General features: G+C 39.0%; 1 protein-coding gene across 1 annotated transcript in view; it reads left to right on the plus strand.

The window, feature by feature from the left end:
- Positions 1-12,316, plus strand: part of Nwd2 (NACHT and WD repeat domain containing 2) — a 41,395-nt gene that overhangs the window by 17,519 nt on the left and 11,560 nt on the right. Inside the window, exons 2-3 of the mRNA XM_046427489.2 lie at positions 4,342-4,545; positions 8,181-8,325. Coding sequence (XP_046283445.1) covers positions 4,342-4,545; positions 8,181-8,325 — 349 coding nt within the window. The remainder of the gene's footprint in view (positions 1-4,341; positions 4,546-8,180; positions 8,326-12,316) is intronic.

Here is a 12,316-nt window from a genome sequence, read left to right on the forward strand (position 1 = left end):
CCCAAAACCAATGCAAATTGAAGTGTGAGCATTCTTAATTGCACTTTAGGCTAATACAGTGAGTTGGGATGGGAACAATTTTATCCCAAAAGAGCCCTCTATGAAACCCTTGTAGCTCATGCTGGATTAATGTATACCAATAAAGTGAAGCCTCTCCTTGCAAGCCCCTTCCAAAAGGGACTGTGGTGGCCAAAGAGAACAGACAGGTTGTATCTACCTCCTGCTTGGTATTGGGGCTGGTACAGAGAAGACTAAGCTTGAATCTGTGAGATCAGTTAACCAGTCACCTTTAGTAAGTCAGTTATGTAAGATAGTTTATGTACTAAAGTGAGAGGCAAGGCAGACTTCAACCAGAGATGTGTTTATGCAGTACCTGCTTAAAGATTATGGGTTGAAATTAGAGTGGCTGCAAAGAACTGGTACCTTCCCAGGTTGTCCCTCTACCTTGTGGGAGCTGAGCTGTTGTGTTTGAATACAAGAAAAAGCTTCAGGTAAGAGACAAATTTTAAAGATTTTCTTGTCTTGGTTCATTTATCCAACAATTTTTAAAATACGTTCCATGTGCTAGTGTTACAGGCCCCAAGGCCTGCGGCAAAGCTCAGACGGGTTGGGGGGGCCTCTTCACCCTACCCGGAAGATTTCAGACACGTCACTCAGAGTAACAAGCATGAGTTTATTAGAAGAGACAGGGAAAGGAAAAAGGGAACACTCTTGAGGGAGAGAGAGAGGGTCCTCTCAAGAGAGGAGAAGGGCAGGGCATGGTCACACACACCTACAATCCCAGCCACTCAGGAGGCTGAGGCAGCAGGATGGCAAGTTCAATGCCAGTGTGTGTAACTTTGTGTGACCCTAAGCAACTTCGTGAGACTGTGTCTCAAAATAAAAAATGAAAAAGTGGCTCAGTGGCAGAGTACCTCTGGGTTCAATTCTCAGTACAAAAAGAGAGAAGAGAAGGACAGTGTGCCCTTGTTGCCCTCCAGCTTTATCGCGGGTAGAGGTCCCAGGAAAGTTTCCAGAGAGTCCTGCCCAGGTCCATCTACTCGCTGACCTTTGACTGACAACATAGGAACTGCACAGACCCACCTCCAAAAGAGGATGGTGTGGAATAGGAGTTTCTAAGGGAATGGAGTCCCTCTCTTTTTGCCTCAGTTGCCCGTCCCCTGAATCAGTTATTGCACTGTGATTATCCTCCAGCAAGCTCTCTTATGAGGATCTTGATGTTTTGGTTCCCAGGATGATTAGGGGTGGGGACAGTGACAAGGGAGGGTACAGACCACCTGGTCAGGTGTGCCATCGTCTTGAATCAGTAGCTTTCCTGAAGGGGGTGTACTTACGGCTAGGGGAGCTTTTGACGTTCCTGGCCTGGACTTCCAGTGCTGGCCTGTCCGATGAGGCTCCCTGTGGCTTCCAGTCCCTTCGTCCTCCTTTCTGCACTCACCCAGCCTGGCTGACTAGCTACCTAACACCAGGAATACACAGCTCTGGCCTCACCCTGGGGCTTGCCATCTTGCACAGAACTTCTTTTGGACAGAGATCTACTAGGGACTTTTATGATTCTCTCCCTTGCCTGAATCAGATAAAAAGTCACTGTGAAGTTTGTTCTGGAAGGCAGCAGAACTAGTCAGAAGTGCCCCTGGGGAAGCCCAAACAGCAGCTCACCTTCCAGTGGATAGATGAGCTTGCTGTTAAGCTAAAGATGCACGTCAGCAGGAGGAAAGCTCCCCATATGCCCCATCGCCCCACTTCGGGAACACCTCAAAAGCTTTGCTTGAGCCACAAATATACCACTTTATGGTAATTTTGAAATGAAGATTTATGTTTTTTAGAGTTAAGTTCTTTTAAGAAAAAAAGTTATAAGTGAATAATTAGTGATAATATTCATTAATATCACAAATGATATCATTAATATTATGGAGGATACTAACCATAAAGTAAGCTCTAGATGATGATTTCCAACATATTTTAATGCACGTGTGTCAATTTCACTGAAATACTTGCAGAATTGAAACCTTGGGACTAAATGGGTTAAACACAAATACTCTATAGCAGACACAATTGCCATGTATGCTATAGATTCATGTAAGAGTTCTGGGTCTTCCCTTTCTTGTTTCCATGATATAAGATGTTGAAGACTGCCGGGTATGGTGGCATGCACCTGTTATCCCATTGGCTCAGGAGGCTGAGGCAGGAGGATCTCGAGTTCAAAGCCAGCCTCAGCACTTACAGATGCCCTAAGCAACTCAGAGAGACCCTGTCTCTAAATAAAATACAAGAAAAAGGGCTGGGGATGTGGCTCAATGGTTAAGCACCCCTGAGTTTAATTTCCAGTACCAAAAAGAATAAAAAAAGATGTTGAAGATAATTAGGTATTTCCAGTATTATTATAAGCTAATAGAACAACCAGAAGTTCAGTCACCTGGATGGCTTGCTAAACCAAAGATTGTTCAGCTCTTTAATCAGAGTTTCTGACTGAGTCTGGGAAAGAGGCCTGAGGATTTGCATGTCTAACAAATGCCCAGGGGCTGCTGATGCTGTGGGACCACATTTTGAGAATCACTGGCTTGAGCAAACTTGAAAGTGTGACTCCACAAGGAACTAGCAATAGCATCACTGTTTAAAAATCTACACACCTGCTACAAGTTTATAATATAACCTAAGTGAATTTAAAGCCATCCACTCAAAAATACCTTGAGTAAAATTGTATTCTTATAAAGTCTCACTATGTATTCTTTTAAACTCTCTTATATGTATAGGTATGCTTGTGTATACATATCAACATTATAATATGTCTTTTCTCAAATATATGTAATATTCTATGTGTAAAACATTGTAATCATCTTATATGACTGCATTCTCTCTCTCTCTCTCCCTCTCTCTCTCTCTCTCTCTCTCTCTCTCTCTCTCTGATTGAACCCAGAGCAACTTAACCACTGAGCCACATCCCCAGCCCTTTTTAAAAAATTTTTGCTAAGTTGCTGAGGCTGGCTTTGAAGTTTTGGTCCTCCTGCCTCAGCCTCATGAGTTGTGGGGATCACAGGTGTGCACCCCACACACGGTTCCTTTTCTCTTCATAATGCTTTATAAACCTCTTTCCTAACTGGTGTAGTTCTACAGCATAATTTAGTACATCCTTTTGAATGAATGGATCTTAATTTGTTTAAATGTTTCCCTTTGCTGTTCATTGAGGTTGTCATATCAACCTGTTCAAACAAACAAGTTCATCATAAATAGCCTGTTAAATTTTTATGTACATGCTTAATGATTGTCTAAAGACAGATTCCCAGAAGAAAAACTTCCAGGTCAAAAGTCATATGGATTTGTAAGGCTTTTAAAACATAAGGCCAAATCCCAAAGAACCAAAAGCCAAATGTTTTCTCTGATATGTGGATGCTAATTCACTATGGGGAGCAGGGGAAGATCTAGAGGTATTTTGGACTAGACAGAGAAGAGTGAAGGGAGGGGAGGGGGAAGGAGGTATGAATGATAGAAGAATGAATCGGACATTATTACCCTATGTGCATATATGATTACATGACCTGTGTAACTACATCATGTACAACCAGATGAATGAGAAGTTATATTCCATTTATGTATGATATGTCAATGTGCATTCTATTGTTATGTATAACTAATTAGAACAAATGGGAAAAATATTTAAAAAGAGGGAAGGTCAGAGCACACTACAGAGAAACATTAGATCATTTTACATACCCAATGGCAATATTGTTATTTTCTCACACCTTCCTGTAGAACTGAGCAATATTTTTGTTTGTTTGTTCATATTGGGGTTGCCAATTATATAGGGAGAAAATGCTATTTTGTTGATATTTTGAATGTTTTTTAGCTGCCAATGGAGCATCCGAGGATACTGTATTTATGCCCTGCGTAGCTGTGTGAATCTGGAGCTTAGAATCAGACTATCAACTCTTGACAGAGCAATTCTTTTGTTTGAGGCTTTGTATGTTTGACATTTCATAAGGTTTAGCATGTTGTTTTTATTTGCCACCAACAAATATAAAAAAAAATCTCTAAGCTCTTGTTGTACTATATGAACTTCAAGAAAGTAAATTTATGCTATGGAAATCATGTATTTTGTATTTGTCTGCTGTGATATACAAGCTCATTTCTTGGTATGTTGAATAATCTGTTACTATAATTGTATTAAAATTAATCTAATTTTACTTCTGACATCAAATGTCTGCTGTGGTGAAAAGAGAAAACTAATGAAGCAAAGTACCTTGCTTTCTACCTTCCTATTTACTGAGTGACCACAGGCCTTGACTACTAAAATGACTACTTTCTTGGTGATACACTAAACTGAACTTTCTTGTTGATACACAGGGACTATTAGGTGAAAAGTATGGGAACATCCGAATCCCCGGAGAAGTGGAAGCCTCAGAATTTGAAATGATTTTGGATGCTGCCATAGAGGCAAAGATGGAGACTAAGCTACTGGAAGAGTGGTACTGTCGAGATGAGAACTCTGTGCCAGCAGCTTATTACCTCAGACCCAAATCAGAAATGCTGAGAAGCAATAAGAATGCAGTAAGTCACCCTTCTCTCCATTACCAAAAACTGTTCATATCACACCAGGGTGGCTTTCTCTGCTGAAAACCACAACAGGTGGGAAGTCACTCTACCCTGGACCATAAATTTAACAGCTGAATCCACACTAACCATCAGGGAAATGCAGGTCAAAACCTCAAGAAGCTGTCGCCTTGCACCTGTTAGAATGGTGATTATCTACAGGAGATAAGTATTTGTGAGGATGTGGAAAAAAGGAAGCCTGGTACACAGTTGGGGGGATTGTAAATTGAAATAGCCACTATGGAAAACACTAGAACAGTTCATGCTCTTATGATCCAGCCATTCCACTTCTGGGTACATATACCCAGATAAATGAAACCATTATCTTGAAGAGACATCTGCAGCATTACTCACACTGGCCAAGATATAGAAACAACCTAAGTGTCCATAAGCAGGTGAATGGATGTGTTAGCTTTCTGTTGTTGTGACAAAAATACCCAGTAAAATCAACTTAAAGGAGAAAAAAATCCATTTCAGCTCACAGTTTAAGGGATTTCATTAGCTGCATTGCTTTGGGGCTATGGTGAGGCAAAACATCATGGTGGGGAGCATATGGTGGTGAAAAAGCTGCTCAGCTGTAGGTGGCTGGGAAGCAAAAAGAGAGGAAGGACCATGATTCCAGAGGCTTACCCCAGTGACCTCACTTCCTTCCATAGGCTCCACCTCTTAAGAGTGCTACCACCTCTAGGTAGGCTGGTGACCAAGCCTTTAACACACAGTTAGCCTTTGGGGAGACATTCAAGGTCTATACCATAACAATGGGTACATCAATGATACACACACACACACACACACAGGAATGTTATTCAACCTTTAAAAAAAAGGAAAAAAATCCTGCCATTCACAACACAGATAAACATGGAGGACATTTTGCTAAGCAAAATGAGCCAGGCACAAAAGACCAACACTGTATAACCTCATTTATATATGGAATCTAAAGAAAGACCAACACTGTATAACCTCATTTATATATGGAATCTAAAGAAATGCAACTCAGGATAACAGAATAAAAAGGGACTAGAGTATGGGAAAATGGGAAGAGTTGGTCAAAGTGTACAGGCTTTCAGTTAGAAGATGACTGATTTCTAGAAACCTCTTGTTCAGCACAGTGTAGTTAATAATAATGTATTCTCTGCTTGAAGTTTGCCGAAAGTAGATCTCAAGAGTTCTCATGATGAAAGAACTGGTAACCATAGGAGATGGTGGAGATATGATAGCTCTAGAGTGATAATCATTTCACCAGGTATACCTACATCACACTACTACATTTAAACCCCTTAAAATATAATCTTGAAAAAAAAAAAAAACTAAATCCAAATCTAAGAAAGTTTCAAATTTTGTCTCACCTTTGCTTTTAGCATCTCTTTCCTTCTGGGGCTATTTCCTTTTTCCAAAAGTATATCTTTTAAAAATTTTGTTAATGCATTTGGAATTCCTTTAGCAATAAACTCTCTCATGTTTGTTTATCTGAAAGCACTCTTATTTGACTCAATTTAAAACCTGTGTCTATTTATTTATTCTTCTCTATTTGCCATGCTTATAGCTGTGAATTCATATGTCCTATCAGCTCTCAAACATTTTTAACCATCATCTCATCAAACATTGTCTCTCCTCCGTTCCTTCTCTTCTATACTTTAATTAGTTGTACTCTAGATCATCTCAATTCATCCTTCCGGGCTCTTAATTCCCTTTCACATTATCAGTTTTTTTTTTCTCTCTTGCTTTCCAGATTAGTTCTGATTTTTTTTCCACTTCAGCAACTTTCTTCAGCTGTGTCCACTTTGTGCACACATTGAGTTTTCAAGTTCAACAGTTATGTTATTTTGTAAGAGGTGTGTGTGTGTGTGTGTGTGTGTGTGTGTGTGTGTGTGTTGGCTTTATTTTTATTTTTGTTTTGTTTTGTGGAAGGAGGTGGGTCCTTTAAAAATCTGCCATCATTTATGGTCTCATTTTTTAACTTTTAATTTGATTCTTTTTCTTTAACAATTTGAACAATCAATTTATATTCTTGTATCATATACAGAAACATGGGATAAGGTTGATAAGTGCCTGAGTATTATGGATACATTATTTTTGTCTCCTTTCCAACTTGATTGGAAACAAGACATCAGTCACCTAAAGCTGAATGAAGGAGAAAGAGGGGGAAAATGGGCCTATCCACTGCATAGAATGTTTATAGATACTGAAAAGATGCCATAGAGAGCCGTCCTTCTCCTGAAGACAGCAGCCTTGATACAGTCAGCACCCAAGCAGCTCCAAGAGGAGGAGAACCAGGGATCAGCTGCTGGTCTTCATTTTAGGACCTTGTATATTTGTCCTTGAGAATTTAACACAAAACATTTCCTCTGTGCAATGTGTAATCATATCAGAATGCTTGATCTTTCTTTTCCCCCAAAACATGCATTCTTCAAAGTGATCTATAAGAATATTGCCTCTCTGGATGGGACTATTAGGGTGAAGCAAATCATTCAGAATGCACTAGGAATAAATGTAGATAGCAAAGAATGTGAAACCTCAAGAAGCTGTTTACATGGTGGTTTGGGCCATTTGCTCATTGTTACTATTTAATTAGCTTCATTCCATCTTCAGTTATTTCTGCAATACTCTAGGAAAATGTAAATTATTCCCAAAACCTGATGTGTTATTTCTGTAATAAATGGAGGTATGAATAAAATTATCCTCAAAACTATATAAACATTTCCTGATAGGCAATCCTCCCATTTTATTTCCTAGCAGATCATCCAAACCAATGAGATGGAAACAGTAAAAGGAAATTAAATAATAACCTCCCCTTTAACTGTCTCCCTTTTGGAGGACATTAAAATGATGATTTTGTTATGATATTTATATCAAAACTCAAGAGGGAAAACATGATAAAATAAGAAAACCTATCTGAGACCATTTTCTTTTTATATATCCATTAAAAAATTATCTGAGTCTGGATACTGTGTAAAGAAAGGAAGTTTGTTTAGCTCAGTTTAGGAGACTGACAGTCCAAGATTGAGCAACCCCCTAATCCCATGTTTCCAGCCTCTGGTGAGGGATCTCTTGGTTACATCACCTTGATGGGGACTCACACCAGAAGAGAGCACACAGTAAGACAGGAAGACCCAGAGGCCAGGCTTGCTCTTTTTACAACAACCTGCTTTTTCCTGGGAGCTAACTGGGGCCCCGTGAGAACTGCATTAATCCCTTCCAAGGATAGCAACCCCTCTCCCCACCCCCCGCAGTGAAATAACCATTTTCTACTAGTCTCCGCCTCTTAAAGATTTCTCCCCCTTACAACACTGGGGACCAAGCTCCTAGCACTTGAAACTTTACACATAAAAATCACATCTAAGTAACAGCAAAGTCCAACCAAAAAACTGTCTGAGCTACACCTTTATGTAATTTGGAAAAGTTCACATGAAACACGGAGATAATTTCTAACATTCAAGGCCACAGAGAAAGGATGAAATAAGATACTGTCTATAGAAGGCCTACTGTAGTTTCAACACATCATCAACCTCCATGTAATAGGAACTCTCTTGTGCTTAAACACTACTTTTTCTTTGATGATTTTAAAACTGGCTTCTTACTTCTAACTTTCATAGATGCAGCCTCCTGCTAATGCTGAAAATGAGAAGCCGTGGCAAGAGATATCCGATGAGATCAAGACGATATTTAAAGCTGCTGTCAAACTGTTACATGAAAAGGGTAAAATGAAACACAGCCAAGCTAAGAGGTACCTGTTCTCAGGTAATTTTCACACATTCCCAGTAAACTAAGGCCTAGATAAATAAGAGGTGCGGTTGCTGCTTCCCTTTATGGTTCTGTAAATCTCATCTCATTTACTGCCTAGCAAATTGAATTATTCTAAACATTTCCATGTCCTGGAGAGGCAAGTGTTCTTTTGGTTCAACCCACAGAAAAGCCTTTACTTAATTTGAGGGCTTCTCCAAGAAATGTGATTTTTAAAGAGGTCAGAGGTGGCTGGAGATAAAAGGCCAAATTCTGCCATGGCTTCTCAGTTGAGCTGTTCATTCATTCACTCATCCAGCTGCCCGGCAAATTTCTATGGGCCTATTGGCCTACTTTGTGCCAAGCAATGGGGAGACAACAGTGAATAGGAAGGCAAGTTCTTCATTCTCCTCAAACTTATTTTTCAGCAAGGGAAAATAAATGATAGTTCAGTAATCAAATAAATGAACAAGATCATTTCAGAAATGATAAGTCGTATCGATAAAATAAAGCACGGTAATAGGATAACTGTGGCTGCTGGATAATGATGGGGTCTGCATGTGGATAGGGTGAGCAATATAGAGATGATCTTTGAGCTGAATGAAGGAGGACTCAGCCAGCAGTGCCATGTCTACTAAGGCAGAGAATGCCAGGCAGAGGCACCTAGAAGTTCAAATCACTGAGATGGGGATGTGCTTCAGAAATTCCAGGGAGAAGATCAAGGTAGTCAGGTTCAGAGAGGGAGAGATGAAGTCTGAAAGTCATCTCAGGTCCTCAGAACCTTGAGTTTTATTCTGGGTGAAATGGGAAGCCAGGGGAGAGTGTGAAACAAGTTCTAATTTCATATTAAAATAAAAATCTCCCCAGCCAATGAGTAAAGACCCCACCTGTCATCTTTTCTCAGCCATGGAAAGGAAGCTTCATTATTAAAAGCTGCACAGGAGAACACAAATCTGAAGGAATATGTCAGTCATTGTTTCCAGAGAACAAACACTCCTGGGTACAAGTAATCAGATATATATAGTATAGCATTTATTTTGAAAGCTGATAGTAAGGAATTATTGAGAGAAAAGCAATAATAGATGCATTTTCAAAAGGGCTTTTTAAATGGTGTAGCAAAATATTTGTAAAAATCTAAAAGTCTCTCGACCCATGCTCACTGGATATGTGTGCTTCACATCATTTTGAAATTTATGAATTATTTTGACAAATTCCAGAAAAATGCTAACAAAAAATTGGCCTGGTTTAAAAAAAAATACTAAAATTGCTAGGAATAAGTACTATCTTTAGAATATGCAGGTTAACATTTATCCTTGTTCCTTTGGGACTTTTTGATCCATTTTTTGAATCTCTGGCTCTTCACCTTTATCAAGGACAAAACGGCCCTGTTCTTGAAAATGTGCTGTATCAGAAAAGATGCCCAGCAAAACTTTTATTTGTTTATATAAAATACACCAGTTTGAGGGAGGCATACTCTAATTCACAATCATATGGTTCACGTGTTTATAATTGGCAAAAACCTTCTCCTCGTTTTCTCCATTCTGAAGAACTCTGTCCACATGGATAAGTTGTTTCATGTGAACTACTGTAAGGGGATTATTTTCTTCTTGGAGTTACATTTGCTAAAGGTAGACACAGTCATGATAATTTTTTTTTTCTTTTACATTTTAAACTCATTTTGAGATGATGCCAAACTTCAATCATAATCAAAATTACTGGAGAATTTCCAGCTATTTCAAATGGATCTAGTACATTCCTTTAATATTTTTATAAATCTTGAAAATAAGAATACAGAATAAAACCTATAAAAGTATATTATTTATGTTTGATGATGATTTTTCACATTTCTGATTTCACCTATTTAGACAAGAAAAGGTGAAAAGTAAATAAGACCCCAAAGTTTTGCCCTTTTGTAAATGTCTAAACTGAGTGGCTTCGGAAATAGTAAAGAGAATAATGTCTCATGAATGACAGTTGCCAGGGCTGGGAATCTGTTCCCAATGTTACCTTCATTGATTAGTGTGACTTATTATAATTATAGTATACTAAGGACAGTGCAAAGACAGAAAACAAATATAGTATTTTCTACTAAGGAGAGGGAAAGTTTTAAAATATTTGTACAGAAATGTATTGCATTATTTGGCTTTCTTTTTACTGTAACAAATACCCAAGATAATCAACTTAATAAAATAAAAGGTTTATTTTAGCTTACAGTTCAGGAGCTTACAGTCCATGATCAACTGTCCCACCACCACCACCTCCACTGCTTTTGAGCCTGTGGTGAGGCAGCACATCATGGTGGCAGTGTGTGGCAAAACCATTCATCTCATGGCAGGCAATGAAAAGAGAATGAGGAAGAGACCAAGGTCCCACAATCCCCAAAGACCTAAGATCTCCCACTAGGCCTCAGCTGTTAAAGGTTTCACCATCTCCCAGTAGCACTATTCTGGGGAACAAGGATTTAACACATGAGCATTTGGGAGATGTTCCAGCTCCATACTATGCAGGAATTATGAATAAAATTCTCCCTAAATCAGAATGATGCACTTTGCCTCCAAAAATAACTCTGTACAGAGTTGATTGTGCATCATGTCACTCATTTATATTCAGAAAGTCCTTTCCATTCCAAGCGCTCTATGTGCAGCCTCTTTTTTACCCCAAGCCAAGCTTGGATGAGCCCTTCCATCTTGGTTGATTTGCATCTCTTTTTATGAAGCTCCAGATCTCCTGATTGACACACTCTTTTCATAGATGTGATAATATTAGTTGAATTATAGCTAAATTGTTTCTGGGAGTCAGGGTGGCAGCACACTCTGGTTACTAAGTTACTAAGCATCATATATAGATGCCACAGTTGGACCACTTCCTTTCTCTTCTTATCTCAGAATGCAGCAACCTGCTAATCCAGTCTGCTCTCCAACACTGTGTGCAGATGGCTGGAAAAGACTGGGCTGAATGCTGCTTTCTATAGTAGCCCATGATGTTTTACCTTGTTTTCCTTATAACAAGTTCTTACTCTTTCATAAAAAGAAGAGTAGACTTATGTAATCTCCTTTTACTTCCTTAAGTAGCTTGCTAATTAAAATGCTTTGTAAAATATACTGATGCTCATGGCACAGCTTACTGAACACAGATGGGGATATCTTCTCACTGGAATCATAAATTATGACTGATTGCTATAGTTATGGAAAGAACATTATCACAGGGGTTTCACTCAAAGTCATCATTTTTTAAAAAATGCACATTCCTTAAAAGTTACTGTATAGAACATATATGTGTATGTGTTCTGGGTTTTGCTTAACACTGAAGCGCACTGAAAGTTTTTTTTTAATTTCTGGACAGATCGATGCAGCATATTCAGAGCCCTCCCCACACCACACTCCCATCAGATCCCCCAGTAGTATAGTCTCCTCCATGGAGAAGCCTTCTCTGACCTCTCTGAGTGGGTGAGAACCCTTACTGTTTGCTCTCGTTGCTCAAAGTTCTTCTCTGTCACAGGAAAAACTAAAAACGATCATAATACATTTATTTGTGGGAATCTAGGTTTAGTATCTGCTGTCCTCCACTGAACTCTAACTCCGTTCAGGCTCTTGTAGAAGAATGTCATAAACTGTGCAGCTTATAAACAACAGAATTTTATTCTTACAGTTTGGAGGCTGGAAGTCCATGATAGTTGGTGCATGGTGAGGCCCCACTTTGTGGTTCATAGATGACACCTTCTCACTGCTTCCTTATGGGGCAGAAAGGATTAGGGAGCTTTCTGAGGCCTCCTTTAAAAGGAAATTAATCCCATTCATGAAGGATCCACATCTATCATATTACCACTTACCAAAGGCCCCACCTTCAAATAGCATCTGAGATTTAGGCTACAATATATAAATTTTAAGGAGACACAAACATTTTGTCTATGATAATCCATGTAGTCTTTTAGTATTGTCTATTTTATCTCAGCATTTTATGCTAAGGAAATATCAGCATACTGGCATAGCATACAGACTCAATAAAGTCC

Source organism: Marmota monax, unplaced genomic scaffold (genome assembly GCF_021218885.2).
Source record: "Marmota monax isolate L192 unplaced genomic scaffold, Marmota_monax_Labrador192_F-V1.1 WCK01_AAM20220418_F8-fsc00901, whole genome shotgun sequence".
Lineage (NCBI taxonomy): Eukaryota > Metazoa > Chordata > Mammalia > Rodentia > Sciuridae > Marmota > Marmota monax.